Genomic DNA, 20,822 nt, shown 5'->3' on the forward strand with positions numbered 1-20,822 from the left:
ATTGGTCCTTTTTATTAAGTTTAATGTATAGATTAAAAAGTGTTGCAACACCGAGTCTTAAACCACCAGAGAGAAGTAAAAAAAAAAAGGAGAGAAAAAAAAAGGAAAAAAAAGAAGAATCGCACCAAAAAAAGTTTCCTCTCTACTTATTTTGTGCCATGGTCAACATCTGTGCGTGCATGTGTGCTTTCAGGAGTGCCGCACTGAGGGGCTGCCAGGCGCTACCCCAGCACGCGGGCACTGCCGCCCCTCACCAGCCTGTCCAGTAATTGGTGCATGCAGAATTTCACCATTTGCCAAAGCAGAGTTTTCCTTGCTTATATTTTTGTGGAGCAGATCCTGAGCAGGCTTGGGTGAGAGAGCCTGTCCCTGCCCAGCCTAGCTGAGTGGCTTTGCACCACCCTTCACCTCCCTGCCACCCTGGGCCGCCCGCCGTCCCACTCCTGAGAGAAAGCACTTGAAAATTCCTTGTCCGTTGTTGTTGTCCAGCAGACCTGGGCGAGCCAGGCAGGGCCCGTGCCCGGGCCGGCTCAGTAGGGGTATTGCTTCTGCTTCTTGCCCGAGAAGCAGGCGAGCCAGGTGCACACCAGCATGGCAGCCACCGCGCCGCCGCCCGTGCAGTAGTAGGCCCAGCCGATGTGGCAGGTCCCTGCAAAGCAAGCAGCAGGACAAAGGTCAGCATTAGACGGCAGGGAAGGGCCGCCACCACCACCCTCCCTTCTGCCCTCCCAGGAAAACACTTTTCTGAGATTTCAGCCCACTTGTATGCCAACCTCAGACAGGGAACGCGGGGCTCAGGCTCAGGCTCTGCCACTGCAACGGTGGGGCTTGAACCTGGATGCGGCTGAGAACTGCTGGGTGACCATAACCCAGGGCGTGGGGGACCTGGTCACATCTCCCACACACAGGCATCAAACCTGACTATCCACAAAGGAGTGTGGTGTCAGGGGATCACCTGCATGGGGGCTGCCGTGGGAATGGAAGCATAGAGCCCAGAAATACAAAAATAGACAAATTTCCCTATCCCCACCCAAGGTCACAACCCATTAGTGCAAACTTCAGTGATCTTCTGTCTAATGAGTGTCACAATATGGCTTTGAATCCAATTAAAGGTGTCAGCATCTTTATACAGTCAAACTGATCACCAGTAAATGGTGCTGGGGAATCCCACAGTGGACCATAAAGTGATTACTTCCCTTACAGGCACTGTGCCTGCAGTAGGGGATGAGACCAGGAAGACAGCAGCTGCAGCAGGGAGGAAGCCTCTTTAGAGGTCTCCAAAATCAAGGAAATGGCTTCTGCTACTCCACAGGATTTTAACCCTCTTAAGGCAATTTTCACTTGGGCTGCATCATCTTTGTCTTTTTTGAGTGCTTGGGACTTGTTACCACTGAGGTTCTTCCTGTGTTGTTGACATCTTGGGTGATATCACCCTGCTTTGAGCAGTGAGTGCTCTCAGTAAAGCACAAGCAGCAATGCAACACTTCCTTCCCAACCTTCCCAAAACCAGCAGAAACCATTCTTTCCTTCAGAGACCAGAAGGTATCAACAGAGTTTCCATCTAGAAATAGGTGGTATGTTGATATTCTGTCCCAATGCCATGCCCGAGGGCTAGCTTCAGGTTCAGGCAATTATCAACTCAGCTAATCCTGCCTTAGGCACAAGAAACACAAAATGTCTGCTCAGCTTAATACGTCCAAGGCATTCGCATGCCTCCAGGCAGACAGCATTGCCACTGACTGTCTGCAGGACACTGTCTGGCAGGCTTTGTAAGGAGACATTAGTGGGAGGCAACACTTATGCTCCTGGTCACTTTGAAGATCTCAGGCTGACACCACAGCAGGAAACATAACACTTGTGTCATTTTTGTCTTCATAACCCTCCCAAATTTTTGTTTAAAAAATACCCAGTGAAACAAAGATCCTGATGTGACCAAGAGGACTTGAGGAGCTGTGTGGCCTTGGCTTGAGCTTACTAGCCTCTCTCCTTAATGTGCTCAAGCAGACAAGAGAGATTTACTTGGTTTTGTCATCTAGTTGTGCTCTGAAGATAACACCATTCTTCGCTTCCTTACAGAAGACAACACAGAGAGTCTGACTTCCTGAAGAGAAGGACATCAGAAACCCTGGAGAGCTGTCAAGTGCCTGGCAATGTCCCTGATGCTGACACTTGCCCAATCACACAGCAGTCCGTGGAGAGGCCTGTCTCTGGGCCACCTATTGCTTTGCCTGTATACACACCCTGTCCTTAGCTTCTGCTGCTGTTTTCAAAAACAGACTTAAGCCTACACCAGTTCAAACCCACTGGATTGCTTTGAAAATGATCACATTTATACCAGGGTAGGGTGTGCTACAGCATTTCTTGTGATAAGATGGACTCAATCCGATAGGTCTCTGTAAATTGTGAAATATTGCAAAACTACTAGGGAATTGTAGTTGCAGCTTGAAAAAGTAAATTTTTCTCATCATGATGTTTCCAGGTAGAGAAAATAAATGTCAAAATACTACCTTAAAAAGAGTTTAAAGATTCACCTGGTAGCCTGCCCAAAGCTGTAACCTAAGCAGGATAGAATGAAGTAAATTTGACCTTTTACATGGTGTGATTTCAACTTTTGTACCTTGGTAGTGGGAGAGAGCATGTGTGATACATATTAAGAAGAAAGAATCAGTGTTAAATCAGTGTCAGAGATGTGTTCAACAGATACAACACACACGTTCACTCTTGGCTGAAGAGAATAACATTTATTTCTCCATACCATGCTCCATTTACCCAAAGGACCACTGCCCTACTTAATGCTCTGAGGCACGGCAGGCAGGCAGCCTCTTGATCTAACAAATGCAATGTAGTTCACAAGTGTGAGCTGGGTCAAGATGAACAAATGAAAGAATGGGAGAGCAGTGGAATGGATGAAAGAGCTGGGAGCTTGACCTTAGAGCAATAATAACACAGCAATAAACCTGGCCATTATTTCCAGCCCATGTCAAGAGCAATGGGAGGCCTTGGATAGAATAGCTTGATCTGTACTTGGATGATGCTGAGCAGAACAGAATTTCAAGCTGTTGTGCTGAAGAAGAGCCTGCAGTAGGGCAGGTGTCTGAGGGTATAGGACTTAGCTATACTTTTCATTCCAAGTATAGTAAAGTATAGATACAAGGCCAGAGATAATCCATCTCAAAGGTACCCATTGCAATGAGTGCCTACACCGCATAGCCACGTGTCAAAATGAAACAATGCCACCCCTTTTATAACCCTATATTACACAAGGAGGAAAACATTTTGGAGTTATTTTTTCTGCTTTGGTGTTCTCATTTTACCACATGTATGGCCTATTTTAGTCTACTGCATCCTAAAGAAAGATTGTTGGTTATCAATAATCGGGTAGTTTAATTGCAGTTTAAATTGTAAAATTACTTCTGCTTTGTATTGATATAAAACACTCATTTTAAAAGGAACAGGAAGCTTTATAAAAAGCAGAGTTGAGATGGTATTACTGCACTGACATCAGCAAGACTTGTCATATATTCAGTGGTAAGCAAATGGTGAAGAGATTTGCAGAACTGGGGCATAAATTCAACCATCAAGTAGAGCAGTTTGCATTCATGAAGCATGTCATGTAAAAGATTAGAAATCCAGTATTGCAGTTTCCCCCTTTTTTTTTAATGTCAAACTTCTAAAATTAAAAGCAACACTGCCTAAATACTTGATAGAATTAAAGCAGTTATTGAAACCATGTCAATTTTCACACACACATAAAAATGCACAGCAGCTTTGTTGTTTTCCTTAAGGATGCATTGGAATACACACATACACATATACATATATATATATATAGGCAGAAGAGCGCCCATCCATTGAGGGTGTGGAGATGTAAGCAAGAATGTGTACATGTTCTTGCTCCTAAGATGGGCTAGATCTGGTTTTGTGCCAAAGTAAATTCCCAGCAGCTGAACTGGTCTTCTAGCTGATAGAGATGACATGCATCACAGCAGCTTGCTTTTGTGCACAGAACCGGTGTTGCTTTTAACAAACCAGTCTTCACCTGACAGGTCAGTATGGAGGGAGAAACTGTGCCTTCAGCACTTCAGCACTTTGTTAATTCTAGATTATTTTTTCTTTTTTTAAAAGTGAGCACTAATAATTGGAGCTCTGGGTTGTTCAGTGAAGCAGGACTGTCAAAGTTGTCTCAGGTAAATTTGTAGCCAGCCATTAAGAACTTGGTTTTCACCCTTGTTTTACTGGGATTGGCAGCAAGAGTGTGTCAGGATGAACACTGAAACAACAGACCATGGATCTTGAAGCTATAGGGATGGATGGCCATTTTCCAAGCAAGTAAAAGAATGAAAGACTGGAAACACTGCACTCTTTTTTATGAGGATTGAGAAAAATCATGGTCCCTGAGGATAGAGGACAAAAATTACGGTGAGCGAGGACACTATCAAAAGAAGATTTACAGAAAAGGGTCCCATGGAACATAAGACAATATTTACTAAATCAAAAGAAATCAGTAAATGTGGAAGGGTAGTTCTGCAGTGATAAATGTGCTTACTAAAATGCACTTCCATGCCTTTTCCTGATTTCTAATGTGATCCTCAAGGGCATGATATGCAACCCCTCGCTCCCCTTCTCCTCTTGAATATATAGGCAAATAAAGATTAAGACAAATTTGGGAGTGAGTAAAATTTGGCAGCAGAAAATATGCAGATACTTGATCTACCATGGAGCTGTGCCAGGATCCAGTTGCCAAAACATAATTTTACTAAGATTTCTATTAATCATGTCTTATAAATAATTACCACATATAGTTATCGAGGTCTTGGAAATAACATATGGTTTAATCTAAAATAACCAATAATTGCCACTTATGAAAAAATATCATGAATATAAAAGTGTCTTGGATGCAAACCTGTTAATTGCAAGACTTAGCATCTTAAATATTTGTACCTTTTTTGCTGTTAATTTTAAGACTATCCTGGACTTGCAGTCTGGAGTATTTGGCAACCTCTAATCAATTAACCTTAAGTATAGACTATTTTCCAAGATGAAGGAGAAAAGGTTTCAGAATTAGCCAGACTGTAGAGTACAAATTACATACCTTCAAAAATAAAACCTACAATTCCTACTTCCAAGAAGGTGTGCAGGAATTCTAATTAACAGGTTCACATGAGAGTACACTAGTATAGAGAATGTGAATTCATATAATCAATCAGGGTGTTGGAAAAGAAATCAGAAAAAAAAATAAGGAGTGTGATTCTAAGGGGATATACTGGGATTTGGAAATATGAAGGATCTAAATGAACGTAAAAGATAATCAGCTAATTAATAAGAAGGCAAAATTATTTTGAAACAAAGCCAAGATAAATTAAATAGCTGAAGATCTTTTTCTTGACACAGCAACAATGAAAAACTGTCATGTGAAATCAGCTGCAAAAGCAGGAAGAGAAGTTGAAACTTGGAATGAGTCCAGAAAGAATTAAAGTAGTTATGTAAAACAAAGAAAGAACACTATATAAGGTAAAACTGCAGCCCAGCAAACAGCCTGATACATAATAATTAATTCAATGGAACTGGTTACTTTTTCTGTTGCACAGATATGACTTTTTTAATGGTTTAATCTTTTTTAAAAATATAAAATTTTTAATGCATATATATTTTTTCAAGCTATTTTGGTAACTTAGAATTAGTCTGTAACTAAATGCATAAAATTTCATAAAGTTCTGAAGTGTAAAAAAGTGGAGAAAAAATGCCAACTTGAAATTCTTTAGTCCTGCTGTATGCAGACACTCACTCATGATCAAATCGTCCTTTCTTTGGAGGATCACATAATTTTGTTTAATCAAACCTCAAATTTGCTGTAGGTGTGCATTTATCATGAAGCAGTGAGGGAGAAACCAATACCCAGTGTCAATTACAATGCCCAAATTCCCAAGAGCAAATAGCTTACGTGCTGCTAATGAGGAGCTCTCTCAACCTCCGGCAAGAAGCCAGCAGAAAGCTCACCTACTGCAGAAGTGAAATCAATTTCACCTCTCTGAACATCCACAATGCCGAGATTCACAATGGAATAGAACTCCAGACTCCCTTCAGAGATGATGAAGAGGAAAAATCACTTACAAAAGTGTGTTGTATTTTCTCTTTAAGTAAATATATATGGTACAGCAGGTGAGCCCTGCTCTAGTAGCACCTATTTTTCTCCATTTTAACTAGGAAGGGATTCAAAGCAACCAGTTCAGCTGCTCTTTTTGAATAATAAAGAGCACCAAGTACTTGCTCCATGTGGTTTGAGTCCCTTTCTGGATGCTCCTGATTATGTCTACTGACTGCAGAAGGTTCTTGCATGACCATGTCTAATTCTGGTTACAATGGTATATGCCTTATCATAGAATGATAGAATGGACTAGGTCGGAAGGGACCTTAAAGGTCATCTGGTTCAACCCACCCTGCCATGGGCAGGAACCTTCCACTAGACCAGGTTGCTCAGATCATCCAATCTGGCCTTGAACACTTCCAGGGATGGGGCATCCACAGCTTCTCTGGACAACCTGTTCCTGTGGCTCATCACCCTCATAGGAATGAATTTCTTCCTAATATCTAAACCTACTCTTTCAGTCTGAAGCGATTCCCCCTTGTCTTGCTCTTGTAAATAGTCTCTCCTTACGTTAGACAGAATATATGTGGACCTTGATATAGTCACCAAAAGCTTACAAAGATTTAAGAATGGAAGCCATTTGGGTAGCACTAAAGAGGAAATGTTTCTTGATGGAATACTTCCTTTACTAGCACGTAGTTTACTCAGCCATTTTTCTAAGAACTCAGCAGCTGCAGCTCAAGTATGCTTGTAAAGGTTGTGCTCAGCCCCAGTCAAAAAAATGAATGTGTGAAATCTCCACGCTCTTTGCAGAGGATCTGCAAACAAGAAAAATGCTTTTTTCAGCTAGATTGCTCATAAAAAAACACCTTTGAATATTTTCCCTGTAATAGGTCTCCAACAAATTGTCCTCCCTTCTAAATCCTTTTCTTGATTCTTTGGCACTCTATGTCAACACTCAGCCAGATGCTGAAATGATGCCACCTAAGACAAATTAAATAGTTGACAAAGCCTTTTTTACATCCACAGTGCTTTCTGTGGGGCTTTTATGCTGTTTTAGTAACTGCACTGTTTGCTTTGAAAGTGCTTTGGAGATCATTTACTCTAACATTTCTACAGCAAAAGTAATTATCAAGTCAAGAGTTTTCTTTAAGATATTTCAAGCCCTCTAAAACTGGCAAAGGGGAACCTTAATAATAATGATATTTGGAAACAGAGATCCATCAAGAGAGAAGTTTCTGAGAGCTTTTGAGGCTAATCCAGCTGCTTGTTTAGTTCAGGATGGGAGCCAGGCTTTTAAGTCACTCTCTAGACAGTGACTTTGGCCAGGTGAGCCCTTTCACGGCAGTCCACAGATAGATGGGCTGCCACAGACAGCAAGCAAAGGTGTGTACTTGGAGCTATCTGCTTTGGTTGCTGCTGCAGCTGGGCCCCCAGGTTAAGGATATCTCTGACCATGAAGGCATAGATAGAGCTACCATATTTCCTCAAGGAAAGAAAAGGTTTTTCCAAGTAGTTCAAAAAAAGTTCCACTAAAAATGAGTTTATCTTAAATTTTGTGTCTTCATTCTTTCAGGTTAATAAGTTAAACATCTAACACCACTTCACACATCTGGTGTTTGGGAAGTGGCAGCTGGTGGCTTGTGATGACACGAATCATCTATGTTTCAATAAGTGACTTTTACTCCAGATAAACATTTTGCTGCTTGGGCTCCTAGATATTGGGCTCGTAGTGCTGTTTCACCAGATGCCAACTGAGGCTCAATTTTGCGAGTTAAATTGAGCATGACCTGACCTCTCTGGGACCTTCTGTGGAACTTGGCTGCCTGTGCACCCATCAAAACAGAAATCAGCATGTAAAACTGAGCAGTTTCCACATGCACATCCAGGGAAATCAATGGCCTAAAATAAGGGTCACATTGCTTTTAGACATTCAAAACCAATACAAATGTACTTACATGTGTACACTCACATTTCCCCTTTAAAACAGGCATGCAAGTTCAGAAGATTTCTTCACGCAGCTGGAATATGTAGAATATGGAAGCTTTTGCAAATGTCTAGTGCAGTCTTCATTTTAGTGCATATTCTCACCTTAATGCAGACTCCCTCACTATAATGAATTTCCTGATAAAACACTAATTTTTCATTTGTTTTTCTAGTGTGTTACATTTAGAAATGAAAACAAAATGGTATTAGTGCCTCTAGCTCAGCAAAATTGAATGTGTGCTATATGATATGCCAGAATGACGGTTACTTTTGGGAAACTGCCTGCTAATTCCTTTTGCAGACCCAGGGATTTTGTAGATCTGACTCACTTTCACACCCTTCAGTCAGCAGCTCTGTCCTGCTGTGCCACATCACTGCTGCACTAAATGGGCCCACAGGCAACTCTGATGTGCCAATAATGCCACATAACAGTAACAGTCTGCATGGTGACAAGAGATTAGGATTATCTTGATCCATCCTCAGTGAAAGGCAGTCCCTTTGAGCACTGCTCATTTCCTACTCCAGTCTCCACCTCAGGCACTATTAGCCTATTGCCAAATTAGAGTATGGACTTTGACTTGGCCAATGAGCAAGCAACTGTGCTGGTTTAAAACACAAACATCTCTTTTTTTTCTTGCCCCTATTTATTTATATTGCCCTATTTCTAGGAGTTAACACCCTAAAAACAGTGGTAGAAGATGTCTCCTGTTCATAATCTAGTGTTTCAGTGGGAACTCTGCTCCATCCGTGATGGGATGCTGCATTATGGAGCAGGCCTCCAAGACCTTCATACAGGTCATGCTGACTGCTCGGAAGCTGGGAACTACAAGCAGAGCAACACAGCACAGACCTATCATGGCCTTAACCTCTCAACAAGATCTGCAAGAGGTCATTTGTCAAAGGCCTAATCTATCAGTGTGCTTCTTTTCACGATGGCAAAACCATATTTCTAGAGAAGAGCAGGGAGCAAGCCCCTTTACAGGTGCACCAGTCTCTGTCTTTATGGAGGTTATTCCCCATCCCCATTAGCAAAACAGCTCATCTATTGAATGTAATTTAATCAACAAATGGAGTTGTCCTTGGCACAGTATCTTCCTTTGAAGAATAACTCCTCTTTGTCAGAGATGGAGCTGTACAACCACTTTTATTTGATTGAAAAAAATTAGCCCAATTAAATACATAAATGTTTAAGTAAATCCTTTGGACATAGTTCACTTAATAAAAACCAAATAAATATCCATTTTTAAAGAAAGCCGTAAACTGCTGGGCATTTCACAGTGCCAGCTCAGGTCTTCTAGAAAAGAATACTCAAATCCACTTAAATTAAAGGCATAGTTATTTTTCCTGCAGCCTTTTTATATATTGCTTTGGAATGTACGCAGAAATGTGTGTGTGTTTGGCAAGGGCGGAGGGAGGGGTCCCCTCTTCACAATATGGGCCATCTCAGCACTATTTGGAGTGCCTATTAGTCTAATGCCTTTTCAGAGTGCCTGAAGACATGCAGAAGCATTTCTTATCTAGCACACCCACTGAAGATTAGGCTTTTTTTCTGGGTTCTTAGCATTGCTATTTATTTATTCTCTCTAGTTATGAGCACGTTATGGGGGCAGGGGTTTGTCATGTTTTCATTAAGCAAAAATCTTTATTTAATTACTAATTCTAGTATATTTCTGGTTGACATTACATATCACAGTGCACAATTCAGCTGCTTCTCAAGAGAGTTCTTGCAGTTCCTCTTCTGTGCCTGCCTCTTGTTCTTCTTCATCCACCTATAATGTAGATTGCAGCTCCTGGCTTTTATTTTGTACCTTCAACCTCAACCATTTTTGCCCTCACTTTTTGTAAGTCCAAAACAAATACCAGTGCTGAATTCCCACTTTTGCTGGCTCTGTGGTCAAACCTGGTGAGCTTTGACCCTCCTTTCCCAACTGCACATACACTTTCCCTGTGGTCCAGGCTGCAGCACTTGCTCTGCCATCCTGGAAGAGGAGGCTGAATGCTGTCTGCTGATCAGCATTCCTGTGAACACCCTCTCCTTTTAGAGTAACCATGTGCTGAATTACCCTCCCTGTGTCATCCTCACTGGCACCCACAGCAGCAGGGGGTGCAGGACCAGCACTCCCATCATCAGCTTTTCTCCTATTAGCAAGCCAGTGCAGGGTTCACAGTAGCTCATATTTTCTGAGAGCAGATTTTAAATGCAGCATGGTTCTTCAGACAACTCATTTCACAGGCTCAGGAATAGAAAGTATATCATTGCAGCTTAATCAAATTAAATATTCAAATGAAAGCAATAATTACTTAAATTTGTCTTGAGACTTAGTAAGATTAAGTCTTTGAAACATCATTTTTGGCCTGTAGGCTCTAATGAGTATGCCAGTCTCTAATGATTCAGAAAAGACCTAGAGGGTTGGGGTTATCACCAACCAAGAGGTATTTATGAAAGACGAGCAGCGTGGTTATTAAATGGCCCTCGGACAGTACCTCTTCTTTACAGATGGTTTTGATAACATACCATCAAACAGACACTGACATTAAGTAAAAAAAAAATCATAGGCAAGCATTTAAGTTCACTGCTAATGTACATGGAAAGGAGATGTTTAATGGCAGAGAAATCACTGCAGCAAATTTCAGCCCTCATTATGATCTGTTAATTAATGTGTTGACATACGATTGCAGCAGATCAGTGAAACCAGCACTGCTGTCAAGTCTAGGCATGTGCAACACATGGGCTGTGTGCTCCAGCTCCAGAAAACACAGTCAGAGCACTGTGTCTTCACAGTTAATGCAAGACTTCTCATGGGCCTCATGCGTACCTGGAAGGAAAGCTGCCAGCTGACATTTTTCACATGGGATTCTTCACTGACTTTTAAGGCAGAGTGACTCAATTTATGCAAATATCTAACTCATGAGTCAACACTGAGACAGTGAAGGTGGTCTCAGAGACTCTAGTCTGTGTGGACATGACAGTGTTTAAGGTAACAGTTTGTACTGCCCAAATGTTGTCTTCAAAGGGCTCACACTGCCACAACACCCACCTTCTGTGACTCTGCAGAGAAATAACCTGGAAGGTAACACCCTTCTGCACGTGGCAACAAACATGGGACACAAGCTGGAATCCCAGAAGCACAGCTGCTCACATGCTTGTCATGGAAGAGCAGGAACCAGTGTGCACCAGTGAGGTTGCTAGCTGGCCTTTCAAAGGGTGCACTGCTCCATGGGCTGGCCAGGAGCTACTTCAGGCTTCCACACAGGATTGGCCATGGGCAGCAATGAACCTGAATCTTCCCTGCAACAGTTACCACAGTTTTGCCTAGTCTTTCTACTACATCCTTTGACACACCCTTCCATGGAGCTGGGAATCTTAGTTCTGGAACATTTTTTTTTCTGCTAGTTAACTATACATTTCTGTTCTTATTGTTCTCTCTCTTTTGTGTTCAAATCTTTCTATTATTAGGTGAATAAAAAATTTGCAGGAACTTTTTATACTTCCTTGAACAGCAAATTTAGTATCAAAAGAACAGAAGGATAGTAGAGTTCAGAATAACAAGGTAAAGCTTTCAGAGCACATTCCACATCCCCTGAGCAACACCATAGGCGGTTGCTGATAAGACATCAGTGGCACTGTAGTGATGGGTGCTGATATTGGTTATAAGAATTTCTGGTCCCCTGCCAGATCAAATGCACTCAAAACACCACAAAAATTCTGTAGGGGCAACTGGCCTGGAACATCTCTCCCAAAGCAGTATTTCTTTATCTTTCAACCTCAATTCATTTGCATATCTTGACAAGAAACACCTCAGAGATGGAAACAAATCTCCTTACTCCTGAAAAACATCAGTGTAAAATCAAGAGATAATGCAGCAGGTTTATCTTTAACCCTAGGAGACCATTTTTGTCTACTATTCCTTGCACTGGGATTACTGTCAGGCCGTGCACAAGTCCTGCACACACAGCTATGGAAAGAAGTTCTAAGCTTAACTAAGGTTTAGCTTGCAGGGGCTGGAAATGGGGAGTTCTGTATGTTTAAGAGCAGAAGCCCTCGAGTCTGTGGGGGGTCAGGGTGTTCAGTCTCTTCAGGATTGCAGAACCCCCTCTTCCTCAAGTGACACAGGGTCAGAGAGCACTTACAGAGAAGGGTATCAGCAATTGCATTGATCTTTCCTGCTAAATAAGGATCTGGATGTGCATTCAAACATCGGATCCTGACCATCCACACTGTTTGATCCTTAGGTTGCTGCTGTTTTCCTTGTTTTCCAGAACCCCTCCAGAGAAAGCACAGGTGTGAGCCTGGTTTGGCTGCATCCCTGGCTCTCATTCCAGGCGCAGTGCTGTCATCAGCAGTAAGACAAGTAACTTGTTTGGGAGAAAGCAAACATAGGGTGAAAGTGTTATTTGCCAGCTTCCCAAGTATGTGAGTAACATACAAATACACTCTAGGCTTGTGTTAGAAGGCCATAAACATCCCAGAATTCAAAGACAGACAATTGCACTCACAGAGAATTACCCTGACCTGCACTATGATGGGATGCCTCTATCTACCCTGTCAAGATCTCCAGGAGTGTTAGCTCCCATACTGCAAGACTATTAAATCTGATTTATTTCCTAAAATATGCATCCATACATACATTTTCTCTTATAATGTTCTGTAAAATATTTCCAGAGATCTATCTGAAATCCCCTGCCTTGGCACCATACCAGAATTATGCAATATGAATAGCCTACCACACACAGGTTGCTTCCCCAAGCCTGTGCTTATGTCCTAGTTTGCTTTTATGGCCAACACATAGAAGAGCCTAATGTGGCTGAAAAACCCTGGTGATGACTCACCCAATTCAAACTGGTTGGAAAGGTTACCACAGGTTTGTCTGACTTCTTCACTGTCCCAGCCAAGAGGATAGAGGGCACAACCAGAGCCAATCAACAAACCTATGGAGAGAAAAGGAAATAAAAGTTTATACAAGCAATTGCCATTAGCTTATACACAGGCTGCCACTTGGGAATCAAAGTGTCAAACTGCAATTTGGGAATCCCACAGAAAAGGTCTCTTCTTCCCTTAAAAACAGATGAAAACCATTTGGACTGCTGCCTTCTGCTGCAGTTTTAAAGCTGGTCTGTGGGCTGGAGCCAGTCTGAGCAGTTCAGCATCAGAAGCCATGCTCAGCTTCTGAAGCTTTTATCTGAGAGCTTTTAGACTCCTCTTCAACTCTCCAGAACAGCTAAATATGCAGTTTGGAATACACGTGTGGTTAAATAGAAGTGTGTTAATGATAGCATTTACAAGCTGATTGCTTCTGATTAATTAAAACAACAATCAACCAGGGTCCATCAAGGTTACATCAAGAAAACTGACAGTTGTGCTAATTTGTTGCCATTTTGCTTTGGTTTTCACTCTTTCAAAAGCAAGGGAATAATGGTTTCATACCACTTGATCAATTCATACCACAGGTACACACTCCACAAAGTTTTCTTAATTCATCCAGCTGAAACAACTGAGGTCTTGAGTAATTTACCTGTTGTCATACTTGGTTTAACATTCACAAGATGCTTTGCTTTCTCCAGCCCTCATGCTGCCCCAGACAGATGTGTTTTGGCAAATCCTGTCCCTTCACAAGACCTTGTTGGGAATCAGCAATGCACCCATGCACCATGTCTATTTTGCAGAAGTGGCATTTTTATCATATTGCATTCTCAGCTGTCACTGCAGCAGCTGCCAAAAGGCCGATGTAGCTGGCAAAGCATTTTACACAGACAGCCTAGAGAGAACATTTCAATGTATGTTACAACATTTTAATGTTGCCTCCTTTGTGTCACATCTTATTTATGAGACTGGAAACAAAGCACTATGTAGATATTGGGCAAGGGGCATCTGACACTTCACAGGCTGTAAAGCCAAGCAAGCCCTCCCAAGGTTTGCAGGGGTGCCTTTTACCTGCTAGGCAGAGCACAGGGCTTCAAACCCTACAGCTGCCACTTGCTGACCTTGGGCATTATCTCTTGACCTCACATCACCTTGCTCCTCCTCTCTTGACAATAAAGAGCATGTGGTCCCTGGCAAAGCACTTCTGCTGCCCTGCTCCCAGAGCAGAAATGCCCTGGGTGTTGTGACAGAGACACTGTGGACATCACACCAGTCTAACAGGAGTCCTGAGAGGGATTTACTCAGGGCTTGGAGCTTGCTGTACCTTTCTACTGTCTCCATTCTCCAGATACCTAAGCTTCTCATATTGCTGATGTTCCTGTAAAATACAGAAATCATCTTACTATGTTCTTGATTTGCTCAAAAACACACCTGAACAAGACACTAAAGTCCAGAAGTGGTATCTCATCTTTCTTCAAAAGATGTTTAATGCTCTTAGCATCTTGGCTGCTAACAAAGTAGCTCAGCAGCTTCTCTGCTGCTCCTCCAAGCACACCTGCCCCTGGTTTAAGCCCAGTATTAACTCCTTGGATCTCCCTCCACTAGGTTCAAATTTCTTCTCGGTGCTCAAGCCTACTTCTTCCTTCCCTTGTTGAGCAGTCATTGCCTGCTCCTGCCTCCGTATCTGCATCACATAATGAAAAAGAAATCCCTGAGGCAGCCCTCTCTCAGATGGTGCATTCACCCAACAGCTGTGACAGGAGAAAAGCAATTAAGGACATGTGAATGCTAGGTATTTTCAGAACTAATCTGGGTATGGTTGCTTCTAGTGTCCTCACTAATAACTTTCACAGTATCATTTGATTTTTTTTCCCCTAGGGCCATAGAGCTCAGGGCAGCTGGTAGAATCCATGTAAATGAGAACCACTTCTAATTAAATTCTCAGAAAGGATGTTTCTCAGACAAGAGAATTTAGGCCAAAACTGGGTCTACATTTGTTAAAGATAGCCTAAGACTCTCATAAAGCCCCTGTTGATTCTCCCTTGAACTGTTAAAGCAAGAAAGGTGTTGTGAAGCACAGAGAGCATGAGTGGTGTGCTAGGAAGGGCAGGACCCCATGGGGCAAGGAGGAACATCATCACCGATGATGTGAATGTCTGGGGAAAGGAGGAAGAACACATAGATGCCAAAGACAGCCTCACAGACCAGTGGACTGTGGCAGCCCCAGCCAGTCCTGCAGTGGTTCTGACCCCTTCCCACACTGCTCATGGCACCCACAACACAGCCAGTGCCAGCCCAGGCAGCCACAGCTCAGAAGCCGCTCTGGCCTAAAGTGAGCTGCCCTGGCCGGGCTGTTTGCAATCAGCTTGTGTACTTGAACAGAGTGTCTGGGAGACCTTGCAAATGCTCAAAGGGCTCTGTTGTGAGGGGCAGGGAGATGTGTGCAGGGGGTAGGAGGGAAGGCAGGCTTGCACCCGCCTGCCTTGGACCAGATTAAACGGCAGCCAGCCCTTCCTCACAAATAGGTCCTGGGAAAGCCTTCTGCCCAGTTCTTCCAGGAGAGCACAACAGCAGCACTGCAGGCAAGTGAAAGGACTATTAGCATAACAATGCTGCTCCTCCAAAACCCAGAACAAGCTCTTACTCAGCCCTTGCCAATTACTCTCCTCAGGTGGCAAGAGCGCCTAGTGCCCACTGCATTCACAGACTGTTTGTTTTCAGCTCTCTTTAGGTTTTGTTGCAGCAACAGGTTGTTGTTTGGGTTTTTTCCCGTGAATGTTGCTCACAGCACTTGCCACTGCCACTCTCCAAACACAGCTCATCCTTTTCCAAACATGGGTACCAGTTCACTCTTTCTGCCTCTGATGCTACACTGGATCAGTGATCACAAACTTTGGCAATTTATTTCTTTCCGTATTCAGACTCCTTCAGCCCCCTGTCACACCTCTTTTCCCATTTCTGTACACCCATGTCTGTAAGTTCAAAGCCCAGTTTCAGTGAAAATAAATTCTGGGGTTCGGTCAAAAATTCCTTAGCAATGCAATATACTGTAATGTTGAATTGCTCCAAAGGAGTTCACACATGGATGATTGCCCTTCAAGCCATTCCAACACTGCCTAACAACCAGCCCACAGCATCCACCACTGAGCCTCACCATTAGCTGTGCCTCCTAGAAAGAGATAAACCAAATAAGGGAAAACTATGTCAGAAAGCCTCCCTACCCCAGTAACAGATGGCTCTCCAGCTGGGTACTGGCTTTATCAGTGCTGAGTTTCACTTACGGAGTACCAGTCACTGAGCAGTGCAGCTTCTTTTCCGACTGCAGCCTGCACTGACTGGGATGATCAGATCAAGTGGGAAACTCCTGCCTATTGCTGGTGCTGCCACATGACCCCAAAGCATGAGTGGCAGCATGCTTATGTGCAAACAACAAGGTACAAAGCCATGAGCAAGCTCACACGCTTCTTTTAGTGAACACAACTTTCAGGGCCCACGGGTTTGTGTTCCCATCTGGCAAAAAGGCTTATGCCTATTAATATTTGTTTTGTCACAGGTACCAACTGGCCACAGGACTTAAAGCTGTTGCTCTGACATGTCCTTTAACATCACTGGTTTTCAGCTGGTTTCGACTGACCTTCGGACAGTTCCCTTTTGTGGTGCATACGCACCTGTTGCGGATTTGTGTCTATTGACAAAACACTTTTGTCCTCCAATACTTCTTGCAGGCAAGGTTCAGGCCAGGCTCAGGGGTTTGCCTGTTGTAACCGCTGGACTCTGCCTAGCAGGCTGCTGCTCCCTGAGAGCTCAGCGAGGGTTTCCTAGGGCCATGCGATCAGTCGCATCCCAGAGTCCATTTCGATCTGGCTCTGGCAGCCAGCAGCGTTACAACGCAGTCGATGGTAAAGAAGGTAGAGAAGGGTCTCTCATGAAGGTCTGAGATGGCTTTAATCAGATCTTGTCCCGGCAGTATTCAGAGATAGAGAGACAGCATGGTCTGGCTGCGGGGTGGTTTTGTCAGGGGCCCAGGGGCGATCCCTGGGCGGGGTTGGGGTACAGGAGCAAATAGGAAGAAACTGAGGGAGTGGCCAGGGCTAGGGCAGGGAACAGGGGGAACAGCGCAGAATCAGGGGGTTAACAGACTACCACATTTGCCTTCAGCATAAGACTTCCACAAGGATTTAGAGCCTGTTAGCCAGCTAGAAAAAGTTTCACAAGTTTTACTTTATGCCTGGAGGTATATTTATATGTATGAGCATATGTGTGTCACGTCCCATTGCTTTCAGCAGGATTCTACATGACTTCAACAGGACTGATGCTGCCTCGGTCTGCATGTGCACTGAAGCTGGGAACTGGCATTTCAGCTCCCTTATTTTATGCACTGAAAGTGTGGGGTGTGCCTCAAAGCCCATGGTGTTAATAGGACTTGGACAAAAGCCCCTCAGTCCCTTCCCTCCCTTCTAATCAATCCATGCCTGTTTGTAAGCAGCTGTGTGGATCAGATCCTGCAAAAGCAAAAAGGCTGCGTACTTTTACCTTACTAATAATTCATACATGGTCACAGCCAATTTATTTAATCACAGAGAATGTAGATCCCGCTGAACAGCTGCATCCTCCATTGAAAGATCCAAGCTGAATCCAAGGGCTGAAAACCCAGTGGAAATCATTAGGCTAATTTTGCAGCTTCAGTTCAGAGCAGTTACTAGTTTAAGTCAAGAGTCATATTCCGGCCTGCTCTATTGCATTTAGCCAGCTATGCTACCCAGGACACCACACCCATCTTTACAGCTGCTTAAAATGCTTAGGATGCCTATAACATTTTTTAAAAAAGGAAGAAAACCAAAACCAACAATGTCCTGTAATTACCATCCCCTGTCATCTTCCATTATCCACTACAGTCGCTAAAAGAAATTGAAAGGGGAAGAAAATATGCAGATCCATAAATGGCACCTTCACAAAAGGGGCTGCAGCCTCCAGGTGTGAGGGACCCAGTCAGTGGGACAGGGTGAGTCAGCAAGTGGAGGTGCTGGTGGCACACAGCAGCTGTTTTAGATGACGTACCATGCACCAGTGGAGGTGTCAGCACTGTCACAGACCAGCTTTTCTGGAGAGGTTCCATATTTGGGAATGAAACAGGCTCCCTGCCCTGGTCTGTGAAACACTGCTATTGTGAATGCTGCATCTGGCTCAATGTGCTAGCAAGGCATGGGGAGAGACATGCAGGGCTGACTGAGAGCAACCAGATTTGGCAATCCAAAGCTGGAATTAAGACCTTGGCTTCAGTATTTAACACGGTCCCAGACAGCCCCCAGGCTCTTTGTGTGGTCCATGCAGAATGATGGATCCCTTCAAAAAGTAGTCTAAAACCAACCTATGAGGCTAAGTGAGGAGCTGCCCAGACCTACAAATTTTAAAACTACAAACCAGGGGGTCAGACAGTGGATGCCTCGATATTAAACCATCCAGAGTAATCCTTGTCTCTCCCAGATTGCCTTCCCTGTCACTCTTGCTGTGAGTATAATGCATGATCGTATTTTAGTAACAGTTAGCACTTGAAAGATGATCTTGTCTGTCTGGAGTGGTGCTTGTGATTGAAAATAATTACATATAACAGGTTCTGCATATGGTGGATGCAGCAGGGAAGGGACAGTAATTACACTAGTGGCTTGGCACAGATCTAGGTCTCGTCTTTGAAGTGATAAAGAAATGATTTGTGGCATGCAGCAAAGGGCTTACTCCAAGAGGTAAAATATTAACCACTATTAATATCTCCAAGAATAGCCTGGATATGAGCAAGTCTTGAACAATAAATACAGAAGGATTAACAAACCAAGAGATGTTAACAAGATTTTGCTGTGGGCAAAATGACTGCACTCATAAACACCAAGACCTATCAGTAAAAGCCAGTGCACAACAAAGGAAACTTGCAAATCCTTGTGGTGAGCTATCCTCAGATTGCTGCTGTGGTTTCAATGGGAGCCTCCACTCAGGACCTGATATGCCTTAAATAACCCATGCAGACATCATATCATAAATTAATTGCAACTGTCCTGACCGTTCATAGCTGAAAGTCCTGTTTTACAGACTCAGCTCTTCCTCTCACTTGTTGAGGGCACAGCATTCCCTGATTGCTAAATGGCTCATCCTTGGGTTTTTTGTCAGTCCATTTGATCATTGCATCAAAAGCCTGTTAAATAAAGCCAAACCTTCCAGAGTCTCCTTCCTTCTCCCTCGCATAGGGCAAATCTAAGCACATGATTCAGCTAAGTCTGATGATGAAAGCTATCAGTTTGATGAATAAAGAGAGATGGTGATGGCAGTGAATGAGGCACTTAGCTTTGGACTCAGTCTCAGAGTCTTGCTGCTACAAAACGCATTTTAAAATGGAAACTGAACCCGTGGTGGCTTTCCTTGATTATGGGCTTTTCAAGAGCTTTTTACATGCATTCATTTTTTGTACATCCTCAGCTCCAGACACTTACAGCCTATGAATGCAGTGAAATGGACTGCTGGGTACCATAAAGGCCTCCTCGCCCAGCAGTTAGAGGGGTCTGCACTGCTGTAACAGGGACCCTGGGAAGGCTCTGAAGAAGGAAGGAGCCCTTCACCGTGCCTTGTTATTGTAAAAACCCAATTTGTATTTTCACTTAGAAAAATAAAAGGAATGGGCCAGACTTGATACAAGTACTGCAAAGAGAAAATAAAACTGGAACTGAAGGTTGCTTTTTGTACAGTCACTTTTTAGTGAGAAATACCTACTTCAAATTATCTTCCTCCTTGCTCTCCCCCATCATCTACTTTTTCTTCTTTTATTTTCAGACCTGACCAAAAAGAAAACTTGCCTTTTTTTTTTGTTTGTTTTGTACAGAAATTCTAATGTATACTGTTCATCTGACAGATATTCAGGCCATATGGAGAAGCTGACAGACAATAATTTAGAAGTCATCACTTTCAAGACCATTTTAATGATGATTTTTCCTTTCACTTTTTTTTTCTCTATTAGCCAGCCTGAATCTTCAAGGATGATAGAAAGTTTTCACATTCCCATCTGTCACTTGAAGGTAGGTAATCTTGACAAGCAAAACAAAACCAATTTTTAGATGCAGCACGGACTTTCACTATCTGGTTCTTGTGATTTAACAACTCACCTCACTTTAATGATTTTAAAGCATTTACCTCTCATAAAAGTGACTCCAGAGTGTGAAAGTAAAGTGCAGCTGGCACCTGAAGTTGTCTGCTGCCTTCAGACATACCTTAGCCAACAAAAAACATGGTTAAAGAAGAATTGGTTAAAAACTGAGATGCGAAATACTTCAGTAGACACAGCTTCTGAAGTCCGTTCAAAGAACCCTCCAGGAGCTGATACCAAGCAAGCAATGGAGTGATAGAAGTGGGTCAGAATAGATTAAGACAAACTCCAGAGCCTGGGCAGAGCAGCAGGACCCAAGAGAAGAAAGAGGGGAGCAGGGCCGTGCCAGCTGCAGGCAGCCTGGCTCCCATGCCCGTGGGAGTCCAGCCTCAATTCAGTTAGTGAGGGACAGTGTCTTTATACTGACAGCTCTTCGCCCAGAACATCCCTTCTTTGGGGTTACACTTCTACCTGCTCTCATCACCATCACTTTGTTCTTTGATTTCCCTGTTCTTCTGTTAGAGAAATGTTATCACACCAATCCATTACTGTTAGTATCTGTCCCTCAGGAAAACCAGACATGGAGCTGATATGGGCTTTTACTAGGATTAAACACAAGATCAACACTTTGGGCAAAAGTTCTACCTTTAGTTAGTAGTCACTGAACATGGGGCATTTGACTGGTTCCTTACTGAGCCTGAGCTTAAAGTGCCTCATTTGAGAGAGGGAACAATCCTGTGAATTCTCAAATGTGAATGAATTCA

The 20,822-nt window shown here is 43.2% G+C and overlaps 1 protein-coding gene across 1 annotated transcript in view; it reads right to left on the reverse strand.

Moving 5' to 3' along the window:
- Nucleotides 1–530: 530 nt before the first annotated feature.
- LHFPL6 (LHFPL tetraspan subfamily member 6) overlaps nucleotides 531–20,822 on the reverse strand; it is a gene marked incomplete at both ends in the record, with an annotated part of 134,576 nt that continues 114,284 nt past the window's right edge. Inside the window, 2 exons of the mRNA XM_082277881.1 lie at nucleotides 531–649; nucleotides 12,902–13,000. Coding sequence (XP_082134007.1) covers nucleotides 531–649; nucleotides 12,902–13,000 — 218 coding nt within the window. The remainder of the gene's footprint in view (nucleotides 650–12,901; nucleotides 13,001–20,822) is intronic.

This window comes from Coloeus monedula (assembly GCF_965178545.1).
Source record: "Coloeus monedula genome assembly, chromosome: 3".
Lineage (NCBI taxonomy): Eukaryota > Metazoa > Chordata > Aves > Passeriformes > Corvidae > Coloeus > Coloeus monedula.